Source organism: Adiantum capillus-veneris, chromosome 26 (assembly GCF_014529385.1).
Source record: "Adiantum capillus-veneris isolate H3 chromosome 26, ASM1452938v2, whole genome shotgun sequence".
Taxonomy (NCBI): Eukaryota; Viridiplantae; Streptophyta; class Polypodiopsida; order Polypodiales; family Pteridaceae; genus Adiantum; species Adiantum capillus-veneris.
The window spans coordinates 15,302,107-15,320,789 of NC_140956.1; the positions used below are offsets into that span (position 1 = coordinate 15,302,107).

Sequence of the window (18,683 nt, forward strand, 5' to 3'; positions counted from 1 at the left end):
ATTCGAGCTGAGTAAATGCAATACTTAACATTCCATTAATGCATGTTCTGCATAATAATAAGTCGCCATATTATGGCTGGGAGCAAAGCACGACAGTATCTGGTGGATCAGAATATAGCACAATTAATGCCAGTCAGAAATTCTCCCAGTAAATTAAAAGCTAGCAGACTGGCCACAAGTTAACTTTTCAAGATCATCAACAATAGCTCCAATAATGGAAACATTTCAACAAGCTTGAGAGATCTAGAGTTGGCTGCTCCACACTACATACATACAAGCCACTTTAACAAACTAAGCGATCAGAAAGCTTCGCCAGATTATTATTAATAAACATGCATATCAACAAACATGGTTTTGCTGTCACTTGACAATGTACTTGACAGGTCGCAGAAATGACAATCCCAAAAAAGCACATTAAACCCCATACAACCCTTACCCTCTCCATGCTGTATTATGTAAGGTGACTGCTCATCAGCAAAAGGGCACTGCCTCCACATCGAGGGTTCATGTACACCATAGCTCTTAAAGAGTGTTGACTTCTAAAGAACCTTGACACTTAAATTAAACAATAGCATTCTTCACTTTCAACACACTATGGTAGGGCAATTAATAGGAAGCTTTGCCATAAACCACTTTTGCTTAGAACGACCACCTTGTAAATTAAGTAGGGCATCCAATCCGAGACACAACATACAACAGAGAATGCAAAGCCACCCCTGATAGCCTGGCTGCAGCTGCCATCCCTATCAACATGAATGAACTTCAACACACAGAATGTAAAATTCGTGTCAACTAAGCTCAAAAGCACCTTCCAACTTCCATGATCAATGATATAAAAAGGTGTGCTGTTTGCATCACATCATTACAATGACCCAAACTCGAAAAAGTAAAACTAGGCCCAATCCATATAAACAGAATGCCACTGATTCGACACATCCAGGCCCTTCGGCACATTCAATTACAACCGGAGACAAAGTTTCAGTCTCAGCCTTCCTGCAAAGTTCGAACACACAAAGTCAGATTCATGCATGGGTGCTTGTACATCTTCCCAAACAAAGGCTTACAAACTTACAGCAGAAAATGACCGGCTTCTACTTGGGCTCCTGTCCCTATCATTTGATGGAGAAGGCTGCCCAGAAATGAAATTCATTGTACTTATGGAAAGGAAGTTGATAATTTACAGCGGTTTACAAAGTTACACTTACCATCCCCCGGGGAGACCTTGAACGGGACTGCTTTCTGTAGAGTAGACAAAAAGCTTATCAATACCGATAACACATCCAACTTATCACTGCCGGCAACCCATCCACAGACAGCAAAAAGTAATTAAAGCCATAGAGACCTGTTGCCATGAGGGGAGACAGATTGAGATCGAGAACGAGACGGAGACCGCGATCGAGATGCTGACCTGCTCCGACGAGTCTTGCTGCGTGAACCACTGAGAAGGACAAGAAGGGTAAGAAACTCGGAATGGACCAGATTGTAAGCAACCCCCCTAGTTTCTTACTAAACACCCGACTGTGAAGACGTAACTCACAGTATTGAAGATAACAAGCAATTGACAAAACCACAAAAGGAAAAGAGCTCCTACATACACATGCATGAATTGCCGTCGGCTAGGAAGTGGCAAGAAGATTCTTACCTACGCACTGGAGAAGGGCTTCTACTGCGACCTTTGCCTTTACTTCCACTCCGACTCCGACTTCGACTTCCAGAAAGACTTCGACTGCGGCTCCTGCTTGGGCTCCGACTCGGACTACGACTCCTACTCTTGCTCCTGCTTAGACTCCTACTACGACCTCTAACAGGGCTCCAGCTAAGGCTACGGCTCCTTGTGTAGCTACAACTGCGACTTCGGCTACGGCTGTAACTTCGGCTACGGCTGTAACTCCTCCTCCCTCCATTGCTTTTATCTTCTCTTACCTGCCAAGTGCAAAAGTCATGACAAAGCTACTCTCAATTGAACCAAACAACTAGATCTTCCCACCACTTCCTACCCTTATAAATCCTCGATCAAATGGATTCTTGAATTCTGAGTCATCAAGTTTCCTAATCTGCAGCAGTGAAAAAGGTGAAAGGAAGGCCCTTTAAAAAACATGAATTGAAGACTAATACCATTCTCTTCATTTCAGCATACCGCATATTTCATGTCGTCATAGTTCGTGTAATCAACTATACCAACCAGTCCTGCAAAGAAATCCAAAAAAAACTACTAAGATGTGTTGTTATCACCTATCAAAACTATATATCATAGCATATTATTCTTTAGACTATGACAACACCCCCAAATTAAAGCATCACAACCGCATACCCCTTCCATCGCGAAAAACTTGAGCAAAACAAACATCCCCAGCACGACGCATGTGATCCTGCAATACAAAAAAAAAAGTGAGGACTAACTCTTTCATAGTGTGTAAAACAGTGAACTCAAAGCGGTGCAGAGTTCAAACCTTAAGGTCTTGCCAAGATGCTGAAGCTGGTAAACCAGTGACAACAACTGCCAGAGCGTGGAGAATACATTTAGCCTACATAGTCTCTTAGACAGATTTTGATATAGTGGTGAATGTAGACCTTGTATACCTCTATATTCAGATCGCCTTGAAACACCACCAACTCTTCCACCTGTGTAGCTGTAGCTGCTGTGTCGATCAGATGAAGATGATGGACCCCTACCACCATGAGCCAGTTCAACCTGCAACAACGCATGCAATACTCGCATTCAAAGTAAGAAAACCACCAATTTAAGCAATGATCAACTAGTACAAACAATAGCACAACCAATTTCTAAGACAACTAAGGCAGCCCTACAAGAAAAACCTACAGTCTAAGCCGTTACATCTGTCAAAGCTAAACCAATGTCTTCAGTCCTACAATGGTCCTGATACAATTTGACTCAGTCTTCACTGTCTAGCAACGAGTTATAATTTTAAAATATAAGCAACTTTTCGCTGCTCTCACCAAAGCATGCATGCAACAGGAATTCCTGTCGTACAGGAGCAACACTGACAAGTAAAGAATAATACCCTTAGCGTACACCCATCAAAGATGTAACCATCTCGACCTTTGATAGCATCCTCAGCATCTCTTTCATCCTCAAACTGCAATGCCAAATCACCATAAGAAGACCAATACAACGGCAATTTCAGCTTTCATTTAAAGCTTCTGCTTACCTCAATAAAGCAATACCCTGGAGGACGCGGAGGTAACTTCAGGTCTATGTCCACGATGCGTCCAAACTGTCCTCCATACAATGCAAAAAGTAAAGACCCCTTCACAATATAACACCTCATAGAAATAGAGACCCAAATAAACATACTTTGTAAAAGAGATCTTCAATCTCTCTCTCTCGAACATCTCCAGGAAGGTTACCCACATAGATTGTTCGGCTCGAACGGCTCATAATTTCCCGTGTGTAGACTAGAGCCTACAACACATCATTCATATGCAAAAAGAAAAGGTGACAAGTGAGCACGTTTTAAAAAACTGTTGATGTCATGCCTAAGTGGTCCGCAACCGATAAGAAAGACTTTGGGAGCATTCATGGAGCCCTAAGAAAAAACATGGAAGACATTTTTGCATTCATCTTGTGGCTTAATGTTGTATGCTATGAGGCAAACCAAGATAATTTTCTTTGGTCCAAGTGAAGCTCCATCGCTCCCTCCTCTGCTCCATAGAGCTCCTTGACCACAAGATCCAACTTATTCAAACTTAACCCAATCAACTCCCTCTTGCTCCTGCTTGTGCGATTACGCTCCCTCCTAAATATCGATCCAGAGGCCATATGTGAACCCCTGGTCGCCCTTGCATTTGCCTTCTCCCTCCCTCTCTCACTACCATACTATTGCGTGCTGAATAGCTCCTGGTATGTCCAAGCTCCATGCATCTATTCATAAACAAAGGTCAAGTCATTTTTAACAAAGCGCAAGCCAACAATTGCAACTCCGTTTTGAAAGTACGATCAACCAGCAAGCACACAATGAGCAGAGTAATCACAACAATAGAGCAAAAGAAGGGACTCTAATCATGGGGAACTTTAAAAATCAACTAGATAAGCAAGGCGTGAACCATCGCTTCCGCGTGGAATGCCCAGACCTGAAAAACTAGAAGCCACACTTCGTCTCCATGCTTTAATGAAAAATCGAGGGACAATTGACATCCTGCACATGTTGCAAAACTTCCCCCAAATCGCTAATACAAAATCAACAAAGTTTGGGGAAATGAAATATGTAAACCCATGAAACCCTGAGGTCCGACGAAGATCTGAGCCAGGCACTCCCTCATTACTCTGAATGGGTATGAACAGGTAAACCCGCATAAACTAGTTATGGCACTCTTCATGCCTGTGAAGCTTAACACAGGAAAGTCGCTGCACCCCCCTGACATACCCTGTGAATTTTCTAGTCTCATCCAGGGATCCAGGCCAGCAATACGGCTCAAAAACCATCCTCACCTACTGATTTCGATGGAAAAAGATTAAGACTGCCTTTGTGCGAGCAAAAAAGATACCAAGAAAATTAGCTGCCCTGCTACAGGGAGATACATATATGCACCGCAAACAAAAAGAAGAGGCATAACAAACTGTCAACGAGCAGACGAGCAGTAGGAGAGGATCCGTACCTGATAAAGGAGGTGGGTGCAACTGAAGAGGGCGACCGATGGTGAGCGAGCTTACAACAACAGCGGACTATGGTCTCCTCTACTGCTGCTAGGGTTCTTCTAAACGCAACTGGAAAGACGTAAGGGACCAGGGTAAGATATGTATAGTAAAAATTGTTTAAGAAAATTCATGAGACTGAGTCAGTCGGCAGCAATCTTCAAACAAAAAAAAGAAAGATGTTTCTAGATAGCTTTTACAAGAATGATTTTATGAAACACATTCATTATGCTAAATTCAGACTATAACTATAATTAATATTGTAAAAATTCATAATTTTGTGTCAAGGACGATTGCAATCCATCAAAGGAGCGCAATTTCCTTATGAGTAACGTCTTCACTTAACATGTTTGCAATTCAAAACTCTCGCCTTTAAGAGCTACAAATAGAGCCGAAAGACCAGTTCAATTTTTCTTGTTGTGAACATTTCCAAAACACCATCCAAAGAAAAGAAGCATAATGTAAGTGAGTGTCATACGAAAGTATGGTGGAGAGTTGGCACAGTGTCTCTCCAAAATTTATTAGAAATGGAAGCCATTCTCTTAATCTATGTCCTCCTACATCCGCATTGTATTCAACAAGGAGATTAGGGTTGTGAAATTCTCATTAGTGATTTGATGTTGGCACCAATTTTTCATCACTTTGTTGGAAGGCAAGCACTTCCGTGTAGCTCTTCTTAGACCACCCTTCACTTGATCGAGTGGGATTATTCTCTTGGATTCATTGTCACTACCAGTGGCTCATGATAGAAAACCCAATGGAGAAACAAAAACACCGGAAACGTGCCTTTCCATGGCTGCTGTAGGAAATACGTATGTAGTAGTGGCACGTTAAATGGTGCCTTGGTAGTATGTCGTAGGTAGAGATAAGTCATCGTCTTTTGGAGTCCACCAAGAAAGCAGAGAAAGATAAAAGCCTTATATGTTGCTTTCTAAACCTTGATCCACACCAGAAGGCACGTTAAATGCTGCCTTGGTAGTATGTCATAGGTAGAGATAAGTCACCCTCTTTTGGAGTCCATCAAGAAAGTAGAGAAGGATAAAAGCCTTATATGTTGCTGTCATAATAACTAATATCTAATTCTCCTAAATGATTTTCTCATGTTAAACTCATCAATTAATATGGGGAAGTACCAGGGGAGAAAAAGCTAGAATATTGATTAAGCTAGCAAACCGGCCACAATAGGGATCCACAAGAGGGAAAATAGGGATCCAAAGGGGGGGGCATCTGCAAAAGAGCAAAGTGCAATAATGGGCTTTAAAGACCCTAAGGTTCAGCCCATTAAGACTTCCAAAATTCAAAGGTTGTGTTCAAAGGTCAAACACTATGGAAATTGAACGTTTTGCGTGTGTACCAAAAAGTCTTCAAAACTCCTACAAAGGAGGGGGCGAGCCTTGCAAGTAGGGGATGAGAGAGAAACACACACACACATACACACACACTCACAAGCTCCCTTACACAAAGGGCATTTTGGACACATGTCAGCTCCCTAGGCCAATTGCCCAGAAGGTGCACTCAAATCCTATTGGATGGCCATGGAGATGGACCAATGAGAATTAGGCTCAAGTAAATCTATTTTAATTCATTTAAAAACACTTGATAAAAGAACCAATAAGAATTAAGCTCTCTAGAAGACTATTGGACAGTCTCCCAAGGGGTCCAATGAGCATCAGCAGCCCAATGGCTTGCCTGATTTCTATTGGCCAGAAGACAAAGGGGTCAAATGAGAGTTTAGTTGCATTATTTATTTACCTAAAGCTCTCACAAAAGGGGAAAGGGGGACACATGTCAGAAGGCTATCACTTATGCTACTTAATTCTTATTGGCTAAGCCTGGCATGGGCCAATGGGGTGCCAGCAAGAGTAATTTGCAAGAGGGGTCAACCGAGAGAGAGACGGGGCTGAATTTGTCAAGTCATTATTCCACACACACTCACACTAGCTCACGTTTGAAGCAAGAAGACTCTCTCTCCTTTTCAAGCTTCAATGGAAAGCTTATCACCTACTCCAAGCTTGTGAGAAGGGAGGCCTACGCCAACAACTCTTGGCTTTGTGATGTAAATCCAACCAAGAGCTAAGCTTCAATGCATGCTCATCTCCTCTACCATGCTAATTACTAAGCTATGCTATGCTACTATGAGTGATTATGTGAGGAGGTATACATCTTTCTCGTAAGACTACTCCTTCTTCCTCTCAATCTACTCTCATACCCCACTAGCTCTCACCGTCTTCAAAGGTGTGTGAGGTCTTAGGTCTAAGACCGTGAGGGAATTGATGTTGTGTTTTAAGTGTTTGCTAGTGCTTGAAGCTTCCATCTTCTTTGCACTAGTTAGTTATTGAAGGAACACTTAGAATTGTATTGTAAATGTCTCCCTTGATGGGGGAAACCTATAATACAAAACCTTTTGGAGGGGGGACCGGCTCCATATAAATCCAGTCCTCTACTGTTGTCAATTGCTTATTTCTCTCTCTTTTGAAGTATTGTTCATGCTATCTAACTAGGTGTTATACTTTTTGTTGCTCTCTCCAACCAAGCACTCTTGTTATTCTCATTAGGAATCTATTCTAATGAAATATGCTCACTATGTTCATGCTATTTTCCGCTACACACAAGTTACTAGACCATTAAATGTTACATTGGTAACAGAGCACAAGGTTTCTCTTTTCTTGCTCGAGAAGGTAGGTCCTCAAGCTAGCTATAAATGGTTGGTATTATTAATTGCATGTGAGTAAGTAGAATAGGGATTTTTCAGCCTTGCAGTGCGCCTGTCTTTGTGCAGTTTTAATGGGGCATCACCGTCGAGAGCTATGGTCTTAATAGTGGAGTCCTACGGGGCTTGCCTATGGCTCAACCACTATTGAGCTATTAGAAGCTTGACAGGAGCCAGTGCTATTTTGGTGTTGAAAGACCCTCTCTTCTATTCCTTGCAATTAATGGTATTCGAGCCACGGGTACAGTAGCTTGAGTGCTTTTCTAAAGGGGTAAAGAGGAGTAGCAACTAGGGCTTGAAGTGCCAAAGTACACCTAAAAAAATTTGTTAGAATGGCTGACAATAGTAAAGAGAGTGAAATTAATGTTGATAACTTTGATTTTCCTAATGAGCAGGCTACTAATGATGCCCCTATGCTTGTTAACTACCTTGTTTTCAGGCTTCAACAAGCCATGGGCAATCCATCCCTCCAAAATGAAGTGCAACGGCAGCTTTGTGCTCATGGATTCTCCAAACTCCCCACCATGACGCGAGAGTACCTAAGAAGCCTCCTTGTGAGACTTTCAAAAGAGGCCTCTCTCCGATTCGGGAAGAAGAAGAGGATCCATACGAAGGGCTCAAAAATTTGCTTCTTGATGACGAATCTCCTTTCCAAAGGAGAACTCAAGAGCCCCCACCAAAGGAACGAGAAAGAAGTGAGTCTCTTGCCACCTCAGCGGAGATGGCTCCACGAAGACGGTGGGCAAAACGCTCTACATCAACTCCTAAACGAAGAAGACCATCGCACACTTCTCCACACCATAATTCAAAGAGGGATGACAAAAAGCAAGAGAAGAAAAATGTGAGAAAGAGGTCACCCTCTTCTCCATCTTCTTCATCCTCTTCCTCTTATGAAGAAAGTGATGGTGCAGACAAGGAGGACAAAGGCAAGAAAAAGGCGAGAAAGAGGTCACCCTCTTCTCCATCTTCCTCGAATTCTTCATCTTCTGAAGAAAGCAATGGTGCAACTTTTGAACCATAAAAAAGAAGAGGCCATAGGAAATCCTATGCCGCGTGGAAGAGATCGTCCAAGCTCAAGAAGTTCAAAGAGGGAGGAAAGAGCATCTCTTTCCTTACCTACGATGGCACCTTTGGTGCTATGGACAAAGTCTTGGCTTTCATCCAACAATTCGATGCGTCGTTTGGAGATGAGGCCTTCATGGAGTCCTCTAAGCTACGCCATGTAGCAATGCACTTTCAAAAGTGCGCCAGGCAATGGTGGTCTAGCCTACGGGCCAACGGTGAAGCTCCACAAACATGGAAAGCTTTAAGAGCTTCCATCATGAAGCAGTTTTTGGCCAAAGAAAAAGTACTCACCAAATGGCGAAGCTTGAAGCTCTCTCCCTACAAATCCATTCACAAATATGTAGACAAGTTTTGGGACTTATGTCTCAAAGCCGTAGTCTTCAAAAAGATGGATTTTAGAGATCAAAAATAGCAATTGTGTGCGGGCTTAACTGAAGAAATAGCGGAGTATGTCAACTCCCAAAGGCCACGCACCATATCTGCGATTATACACCATACTATGGTGGCTTCTCGAATCAATTTTAAAATAGGGGCTAAGAGAAATCTTAAGCCCACGAAAAACAAGGGTTCCAATGAGCCTAAGGGGAAGGACAATGTCCAAAAGTCTCCTAAGGGCAATTCCAATAATCACAAAGCTAAGGAGAAGGGAGTTTACAAAGGCAAAAACAAACTCTCTCCTGAAGAGCTTGAGCGTTATCGCAAGGATAACCGTTGTTTCAAGTGCGACGAGCAAGGGCATGCGTACCACGCTTGTCCCCAAAAGAACACCCGCCATGAGCCTCTTAGAGCTACCTTGGTCGAAATCAAAGAAGAGAAAGCTCACCGCAAAGGATCTCCTGTATGCCATGCTTGGGGAAAGGTAAGAGAAAATGATGCTTTTATTCTCTTTGACCCTGGTTCCACTCACAATTTCATATCCACAGAGTTGGCCACCAAGCTAGGCATCCAAGCCTATGAGATGGGAGATGTCCTACCCACATATGGTACTTTCAAGGGGCAAGAAGCTTCAGTCACTCCCTTAATCAAGAAATTGAGGCTCCATGTCCAAAGCTATGTGGACAAAGCCCGGACAAAGAGAACTTCTTTATCTCTCCTCTCAAGCACAAGGATGTAATCCTAGGGGTACCATGGTTTGATCGCATGGCTGCCAATGTTAAATTCCCTGAAAGGAAAATCTACTTTAAGTATAGGGAAAAAGATATGTACATAGATGCTAAGGAGTTGGGTAACACCATACCCATTGTACATACGCAAGCTTTCAATAAGTCAATAAAGAGCTCTATTTCCATGTACATGATTTTTGTTAAAGATTCTCAAAATAAACCTAATGCTTTAGCAAAATAAAATATTAATAATCACAAGGAATTAGAGATCCAATTTTCTCAAGGGGTTTCAAGATGTTTTTATTAACGACATCCCTTGTGAACTACCTCCAAAATGAGGCAATATTGACCATGCAATTGAACTTCTTCTAGGAAGTTCACCGCCTAATAAACCTCCTTAAGAGTTTCTCAAGCTCAACAAGAGAGATTAGGTGGCAAGTGCATGAGTTAGTTGAGAAGGGCATGGTTAGGCCAAGCTCATCTCCATTTTGTTCACCCGTGCTACTAGTGCAAAAGAAAGACGGCACATATCGTATGTGTGTCGACTATAGAGCACTAAATAGGATTACTATCAAAAATAGGTTTCCCGTTCCACGTGTATAAGACCTATTTGATAATCTACAAGGGTCGACCTACTTTAGTAGAATTGTCATAATAACTAATATCTAATTCTCCTAAATGATTTTCTCATGTTAAACTGGTCATTTAATATGGGGAAGTGCCATGGGAGAAAAAGCTAGGATATTGGTTAAGTTGGCAGACTGGCCACAGTAGGGATCCAAAAGAGGGGCCATCTGCAAAAGAGCTATGTGCAACAATGCGCTTCAAAGACCTTAAGGTTCAGCCCATTAAGACTTCCAAAATGCTAAGGTTCCAAAATTCAAAGGTGGTGTCCAATGGTCAAAGGCTTAAGAAATTGGATGCTTTGTGTGTGTCCCAAAAAGTCTTCACAAACTCCTACATAGGAGGGGGTGAGCCCAAGAAGTAGGGGATGAGAGAGAAAGACACACACACATTCACAAGCTTCCTTTGTACACAAGGGGAAAGAGGGATACCTGTCAGCTCCCTAGGCCAGATGCCCACAAGGTGTACTCAAATCCTATTGGATGGCCTTGGAGGTGGACCAATGAGAATTAGGCTAGAGTAAATGTAATGCAATTGGCCGATTTAATTTGAGAGTAGCGGAAATTAATGAGAGTACTTTTGAGAAATGACTTTGTGAGCATAGCGGGTGAACATAATTGAAGATAGCAACATAATCATAGCAATTAGTTAACTTGGCATGAACAATACTTTTGCAAGAGAGAGAATTTAGAGAACATGACAACAGTTGAGGACCGGATTTATGTGGAGCCGGTCCCCCCTCCAATAGGCATTTGTATTACGATTTCTCCCATTAAGAGAGAGACTTGTTACAATACAATCTTTGTGTTCCTTGTGACCTAGGTGATGCAATGAAGATGGAAAGCTTCATGCATCACAAACATAACATAAACTTGAAGAAAGCTTTAACTATCCCAAGCCTCAGTCCCAAGACCTCAAACACCTTCGAAGGTGGAGAGAGCTAGCAGGGAATGAGGGTAGGGAAGAGTAAGAAGAAACATTTCGTAGGAGAAAGAATTAGTTCCTCACTTATCATAACTCTTGTTGCTAGCATACATAATAGCATAGTAATGAAGAAGAAGGAGATGTCAAGCTTAAGCATTGAATCATGGCTCTTGGTTGGATTTGCACTCCATATCCAAGAGTGTTGGTGTATGCTCTCAACCTCTACTTGCTTGGAGAGGGAGCTCTTGCACTTTGCATAGAACACAATGAGAGTGTTTGTGAGTGTGTATGGGTGAGTATACCCCCTAAGCAACCCCCTAGCTTGCTTGGGTCGACCCCCCCTTGTAGCTCATGCTTGAAGCTCATTGGACCCCTCCAGGCCTAGCCAATCACAAGCAGGAGGCATTACAAGCAGCAAGGGTAGCCTTGAGACAAGTGTCCCCCTTTCCCCTTTGAGAGAGAGGGCTAGATAAATGCTAAATCAATTAATTAAATCTCCTAAATTATTATTGGACCCCTTGGGTGGCCAACCAATAGGCTTTAGGCACACCATGAGGGCAACATGAGGAGGAACTTGACAAGTGTCCCTTTTGCTTTCTTTGTACCATGCATGCCTTGTGTGAGTGTGTGGGTGTTCTCTCTCATCCCCCCTCATGTAGGGCTTGCCCCCTCCTTGTAGGGATTGAATCTTTGACTTTTTGACACCTCAAGCCCCTCATGCATAGGCCCAGTTCCCACCACAAACTTGGCTCATAAGCACTTTAAGCTTGGGCTGGGTTCTCACCTCAAGTGCAACCCTAACATCTCAAGCATGTCAAGCACCTCAAGCATCTCAATAATTAATCACCTCAAGCATGTCAAGCACCTCAATCATGAAGCACCTCAAGCACCTTAGTCATCAAGCATGACAAGCAGGACAAGCACCTCGAGCTGGGTCAGGTTCCCGCGCCTCAAGCTCAGCCCTAGCATACCTAAGGTCAAAGGCCTTTTACACACATTATTGGAGGTCTTCAATGAAGCTAACCCTAAGTTCTTATGCTCCATTTGTTAGACTTGCTCTTTGATAGACCATCTCTCATTTGGGGCCCTTTACCATTGGCCCCGTGTTGAGATAGATCTATAAGCACATGTCTATATCTTAACACTTGTTCCCGTTTATTCTCCCACATTAAGTGATCAATTTAATATGAGAAAATCATTTGGGTTGTTTAGATATTAGATTTTATGACAGGAGAAGCTATTCATGCCTCACCGAACCTTTACTAGAGTGTTCTTTGATGATATCATCATCTAATCTAATTCATTAGACGAACACAAGCAACACCTCCAAGTAATATTTCAAGTTTTAAGAGAGAATAAACTTTATGTTAATCGAAAGAAAAGTGAATTTTTCTTAGAAGAGATTCAGTATTTAGGTTACATTATCTCTCAAGATGGCATCCAAATGGATCCATCAAAGTTAGAGGTGTTGAGGTATAAAGCCCAATGTGGTCGCCCAGGTAAGTGGGCTGGCCGCCAGGTATGTACACATATTCTTTTGTAAAAACCTAATAAGAACCCACTATGCTCTACACATTACAATAGAGCGAGTTCACCATATCGTCGTGCTCTTCTTCTCGCACTTTCTCTCGTGTCGCACTTCCGCTCGTACTCCTTCAACTGGTATCAGAGCTCAGATCGAGGCTCAGGGCAGCACTGCAGGAGGCTAGAGTCACCAGCTCAGATTGGAGTGAAATTCGACAGGCAAAGACACGGCCCCAAATCTTGTGGGAGTACTCGTAGGGCTTGGTGTGCTCAGAATTTCATTCTGAGGTCATCTCGGTCACCGTTCGGCTTCGACAAAGTTCTGCGCAGGCCATTTTCGACTACGTGGTCTCAGCGGGTGCAGATCCGACTCTGCAAATTTGGGGTTTTCAGCCTACCACTACAGGTGCTGAGGATATCGACACTCCCAGAGTGTTGATTTGTGGCTGTCTACACATCGAAGGACGGCTCACAGTTCTTAGAGGCGTGTCACATACGACACGGGCGCATCTACACACAGATTGTAGGCGACATCCACTAGTTCATCAGGTAGCTTGTGTTTGTTGCTTGATATTCCAGATTTCATCCTGACATTGCAGGTACTTCCACATGGGATGTATTGTCAGAGATGATGTATGTCTGTTGAGGGTTTGCTGGCTGTGAGTCACGCAGCAAACAACCGCCGCAGCGGTTACAGCATACAGTGGGAAATTTGTGGATGTATGACTTTGTGGGAAGTCTATGTACTGTCAGATTTACTGCAACCTTTGTTGAGGGTCAAGTGAGGTTTTATTGAGCTAGGGGATTCTCGAATGTTGAGATCCTTTCGGTGATACAGGTCTTGGAGCGATCCCTCGAGCACCCTTAGATAGGCAGCTAGGATGTATTGACTGTGAGTTAGACAGTTGGGATTGCATCTTTGCTTTACTGCCGTTGAGGCATTGTCACAGTCTATGCTTACAGGACAGTGACAGGACAGTGAGAGACAGTACAGGTGCAGGACAGGTTTACCCGCAGCTTACAGTGTCAGAGAGACAATGTTTTTTTTTGAGCTGTTTTTTGAGTACACCAGAGCCATTTTACAAAGGAGACTCTGCCAAAATTTATGCAAAATCTGAAGCTTTCTTGGTTCATTTGACAGGTTGATATTGGTTCAGAGGTCAGTTTACAGGGGAAACTCTGCCGAATTTTTCCCAGGAAAGTAAACTACTGTGAAGCGTAGCTATGGCTGGATCACAGGACACTGCTCTTTACAATATCAAGAAGCTGGATGGAACCAATTTCCCATTGTGGAAGAAGCAGATTTGGCACGTGTTGGTACAAAAGAAGCAGATAAAACCTATAAAGCTCAAGGGGATAAAACCAAAAGATATGGACGAAGATGAATGGAGCGAAATGGATGAATTGGCACTTTCTACCATTATGCTGACTTTGGCAGAAAGCGTTTACTTCAATGTAGCAGACGAGATGTCGGCTTATCAAGCATGGTTAAAGCTGAGTGATCTTTATGAGAAACAGAGTGCAGCTTCGCATGTATACTGGCTTAAGAAGCTTGTTGACTTGAAGATGAAAGAAGGGACACCTATGTCCAATCATCTGAATGAATTCAACACAATCTATAGTCAGTTGTCAGCTCAAGGTGTCAAGTTTGATGAACCTGTTAGAGCTATGTTCCTGTTGATCACATTGCCGGAAAGTTGGGACACTTTTCGCACAGCTTTGAGTAATTCTGCACCTCCAGATGGTTTGAACATAGCAGGAGTAGAAGGAAGTCTGCTTACTGAAGAAACCAATAGAAGGACAATGGACAAAGGCAAAGGAACAGCCTTAGTTGTCAGGGGAAGGAACAAAGAAAAGTACAAAGGTGGAAAGAGGAATCAGTCTCGTAGCAAGTCCCGCAGTGCTAAAGGCAAGAGTGACATAGAATGCTACCATTGTGGCAAGAAGGGTCACATGAAAAGAGACTGCAGAGAATGGAAAGCAGAAAAAGGCAAAGAGAAAGCTGAAGACCATGGTGAGAAGAACAAGTCCTCAGTGAAGATTCAAGAAATAAATGTGACAAACACTGTTGCAGAGGATGACAGTCTAGTGTCAGGAGACATCTACTTCTTGAAGAATACAATGGACTCAGCTCTTCTTACAGCATCTGATGGAAATGCACTGAGTGACTGGATTATAGACTCAGGGGCATCACTTCATGTGTCTCCAAACAAGGAGTGGTTTACTTCTTATGTGACCACTAAAGATCATGTTCGGCTAGGCAATGGGCAGACATGTGAGATCTTAGGTGTTGGAGATGTTCAATTGAAGTTTCAAAATGGCTCTTCTTTCACGCTGAAGAATGTGAGACATGTTCCCGCAATTACAAAGAGCTTGATCAGCACAGGTTTACTTGATGATGCTGGCTACGTCACCACTTTTGGACAGAACATGTGGAAGATATCCAAGGGTTCTATGATAGTAGCACATGGAGTAAAGTCTGGAGGACTTTACATGATTTATGTATCAAATGTCTCTAAAAATGTAATCAATGTAAACGAGCAGCCGAACGTTTCTTTGTGGCATAGCCGGTTAGAACATATGTCCAAGAAGGGAATGGAAATCTTGTCTCGTTCTGGTTATTTGCCTGGCTTTTCATTTAATGATTTTGAATTCTGTGAACATTGTCTGTATGGTAAGCAAACACAGCAGCCACATAAGCATAGAAGCAGTAGAAGAGATACACAGTTGGCACTTGTTCATAGTGATTTGTGTGGACCTATGCCTAACCTATCTCTAGGGGGAGCTTCTTACTTTATGACATTTATAGATGATTACTCGAGGAAAGTATGGGTTTAGTTTCTCAAGCACAAGGATGAAGCGTTTAGTGTTTTCAAAACGTTTGTAACACTTGTGGAGAATCAGAGTGGCAAGAAGCTTAAATGCTTACGCACTGACAATGGTGGAGAGTATGTTTCAAAGGCCTTTCAGGACTTTTGTGAGTCAAAAGGTATAAAACGTGAACTTACTGCTCCTTACAATCCTCCTCAAAATGGTGTTGCTGAGAGGATGAATAGGACCATACAAGAGAAGGTCAGAAGTATGTTGTCTAATGCACAACTACCAAATGGGTTTTGGGCTGAAGCTGTATCAACAGTTGTTTATCTTGTAAATAGATCTCCTAGCAAGGTTTTGCAGAAGGATTCAGTGCCAGAGATGGTATGGTCAGGCAAAATGCCCTCATACAAGCATCTCAGAGTCTTTGGCTGTGAGGCATATACTCACGTTCCAAAGAAATTTAGGAACAAACTTGAGCCAAAGAGTAGAAAGTGCATCTTTCTAGGCTATGGTAATTCTGGTGAGATGGGGTACAGACTTTGGGATCCCGAATCCAGAAAGGTTGTCCGCAGCAATGATGTTCACTTTAATGAATCCAAATATCATTCTAAACCAGAGAGGGTTGAGGAGATTAGAAGAGTTGTCTTCCAAGAAGATGGACCTGCACGTGCAAGACAAAATGTCAGGGCTCAAGAGGAGCAAGGACAGGATAGAGTGGAACCACAGGTTGTGGCTGAGCCTGAGCCACCTATTGTGCGTAGATCTGGACGTGTCACGCGACCTCCTGATAGGTTTGTTCCATCTATGAACTATGTCATGTTGACTGATTGCAATGAGCCTTCATGTTACAAGGAAGCAGTGCAAATGAAGGACTCCGGGAATTGGCAATTGGCCATGCAGTCAGAGATGACAGCTCTGCATAAAAACAAGACATGGAAGCTAGTTAAATTACCACAGGGCAAAAAGGCTCTACCTTGTAAATGGGTTTACAGGTATAAGATCACCGCTCATGATAGTCAGCCAAAGTACAAAGCAAGGCTTGTTGCCAAGGGCTTTAAGCAAGAACAAGGCATTGAATTTGATGAAGTCTTCTCTCCGGTGGTCAAGATGACTACATTGAGATGCTTTCTTGCATTGGTTGCCATATTAGATTTGGTGTTGCACCAAATGGATGTCAAGACAGCGTTCTTGCATGGTGATTTAGATGTGGAAATTTACATGCAGCAGCCAGAAGGGTTTGTTGAGAAAGGCAAGGAAGATTGGGTATGCCAGTTGTTAAATAGTCTTTATGGCTTAAAACAATCACCGAGGGCATGGTACCATAAATTCCACAAGTTTATGCTTTCTCAAGGCTACAAACGTAGTGAGTTCGATCACTGTCTATATACAAAGAAGGCTAAGGATGGTAGTTGGCTGATCCTTATTTTGTATGTGGATGACATGTTGATTGCTGGCAAGCACTTGGAAGAAATTTCAGCTTTGAAGTCAAAGATGGCAAAATCGTTTGACATGAAAGACATGGGTGAGGCAAGTCATATCCTTGGTATGCGCATTGAGAGAGACAGATCAAAGAAGTTGATTTGGTTATCTCAAACAGAGTATATTGACAAGGTTTTGCAACGTTTCAATATGGAGAAGGGAAAGGCACTGAGTGTTCCATTGCCACCATATGTGAAACTTAGCAAACAAGATTGTCCCGTGTCTGAGGAAGAACAGGCTGAAATGGATAAGATTCCATATGCGTCTGCAGTGGGTAGTTTGATGTATGCAATGATTGCTACTCGCCCAGACATTGCATTTGCAGTGGGAGTAGTAAGTCGATACATGTCAAACCCAGGCAAGAAACATTGGGAGGCAGTGAAAGGAATATTGAGATACCTGAAAGCCACAAAGAGTATGCGTATATGCTATGGGAGTCAGGAGCTAAGTGTAAAGGGTTTTACAGACTCAGATTATGCAAGTGACTTAGACAACCGAAGGTCTACGTCAGGCTATGCAGTCTTTACATTGGCTGGTGGAGCAGTATCATGGTGTTCTAGATTACAAGATTGTGTTACTCAGTCTACTACAGAGGCTGAATATGTTGCAGCATTAGAGGCATGCAAAGAATCAATTTGGCTTAATCGACTAGTAACAGATTTGGGAATCAAAGAAGAGATGCATGTGTTATATTGTGATAGTCAAAGTGCTATACAATTGACTCGCAATCCAGTTTATCACTCAAAGACAAAGCATGTGGATGTGAAGTATCATTTCATCAGGGAAATGCTCGAGGATAAGCAACTTCAGCTTGTCAAAGTTCACACCACAGAAAATCTTGCTGATCTACTTACAAAAGGACTTCCCTCAGAGAGCTTTGCGCATTTTCGCAAGCAGTTAGGTGTAGGGTAGTACATCACTTCTCTACATCTCTTGTATATTAGCTTGTATAGTAGCTTCTCTCACACTTAAAGTACCACATTGTACTTTAAGTGGGAGGTTGTTGGGGTATAAAGCCCAATGTGGTCGCCCAGGTAAGTGGGCGGGCCGCCAGGTATGTACACATATTCTTTTGTAAAAACCTAATAAGAACTCACTATGCTCTACACATTACAGTAGAGCGAGTTCACCATATCGTCGTGCTCTTCTTCTCGCACTCTCTCTCGCGTCGCACTTCCGCTCGTACTCCTTCAAGAGGTAATAAAAGGATGGCCTAAACCAAGGAATCTTCATGAACTAAGAAGCTTTATAGGTATGAGCCCAAGCCTTTAAAGAAAATGATTGGGTCTTACTCAAATTTCCGAAGGCTTGATTAAGGCACACCATGGGCAAGAATCCTAAGGGACACCAAAAGTACTATGCAAAGTTAGCAAAAAGGTATTATGGTCCCTTCCAGATTCTTAGGCCAATCAATGAGATGGCCTATCAACTCAAGCTGCCTAGCCATTGGCTCATACATAGTGCTTTCCATGTGAGCCTACTAAAGCCTTACAAAGGAGAGCCACCTCAAGAACCAACTATTGAAGACCCACCCGAGATCAAGGACCAAGAAGAGGTGCTGCAGCCCAAGTCCATTCTCTGACATGAAGACAAGGTACTAAGAGGCGGTAAGACTATCCGATGATATCATATTAAGTTTAAGAATTATCCTTTTGAAGATGCTAGATGGATGCAAGGCATACAATTAAAGGATAACCTAAACCTTGTCAATGCTTACAATGCTTCCCTAGAGTAAGCAAATGTACAAATGTTTAAAATGAACAAAGTTTTTATCTTATAAGAC

General features: G+C 42.6%; 1 protein-coding gene across 3 annotated transcripts; it reads right to left on the reverse strand.

The window, feature by feature from the left end:
* Positions 1–633: 633 nt before the first annotated feature.
* Positions 634–4,774, reverse strand: LOC147423046 (serine/arginine-rich splicing factor SR30-like). Of its 3 annotated transcripts, none has more exons than XM_086501023.1 (14): positions 3,317–3,760; positions 3,171–3,236; positions 3,024–3,098; positions 2,581–2,692; positions 2,451–2,497; positions 2,312–2,369; positions 2,138–2,187; positions 1,998–2,054; positions 1,800–1,923; positions 1,643–1,702; positions 1,343–1,438; positions 1,206–1,239; positions 1,073–1,129; positions 634–993 (listed from the first exon to the last, which is right to left on the reverse strand). In XM_086501023.1, exons 1-14 carry the CDS (start codon positions 3,398–3,400, stop codon positions 855–857), a joined length of 1,059 nt encoding a protein of 352 aa, XP_086357149.1. In that variant the 5' UTR covers positions 3,401–3,760; the 3' UTR covers positions 634–854. The 3 variants fall into 3 exon arrangements, with proteins under 3 accessions (XP_086357149.1, XP_086357147.1, XP_086357148.1); XM_086501021.1 differs by adding an exon at positions 4,618–4,774 and having other exon boundaries at positions 789–993; positions 1,643–1,923; positions 3,317–3,424; XM_086501022.1 differs by having other exon boundaries at positions 789–993; positions 1,643–1,923; positions 3,317–3,424; positions 3,618–3,756.
* Positions 4,775–18,683: the final 13,909 nt, after the last annotated feature.

Coding starts and splice junctions, on each gene's coding strand:
- LOC147423046 (XM_086501023.1), bottom strand. CDS start 3,400: ATGAGCCGTTCGAGCCGAACAATCTATGTGGGTAACCTTCCTGGAGAT. Junction 2,370..2,450: donor CATCTTGGCAAGACCTTAAG/GTTTGAACTCTG, acceptor TTTGTATTGCAG/GATCACATGCGTCGTGCTGG. Junction 2,055..2,137: donor ATGACGACATGAAATATGCG/GTATGCTGAAAT, acceptor TCACTGCTGCAG/ATTAGGAAACTTGATGACTC.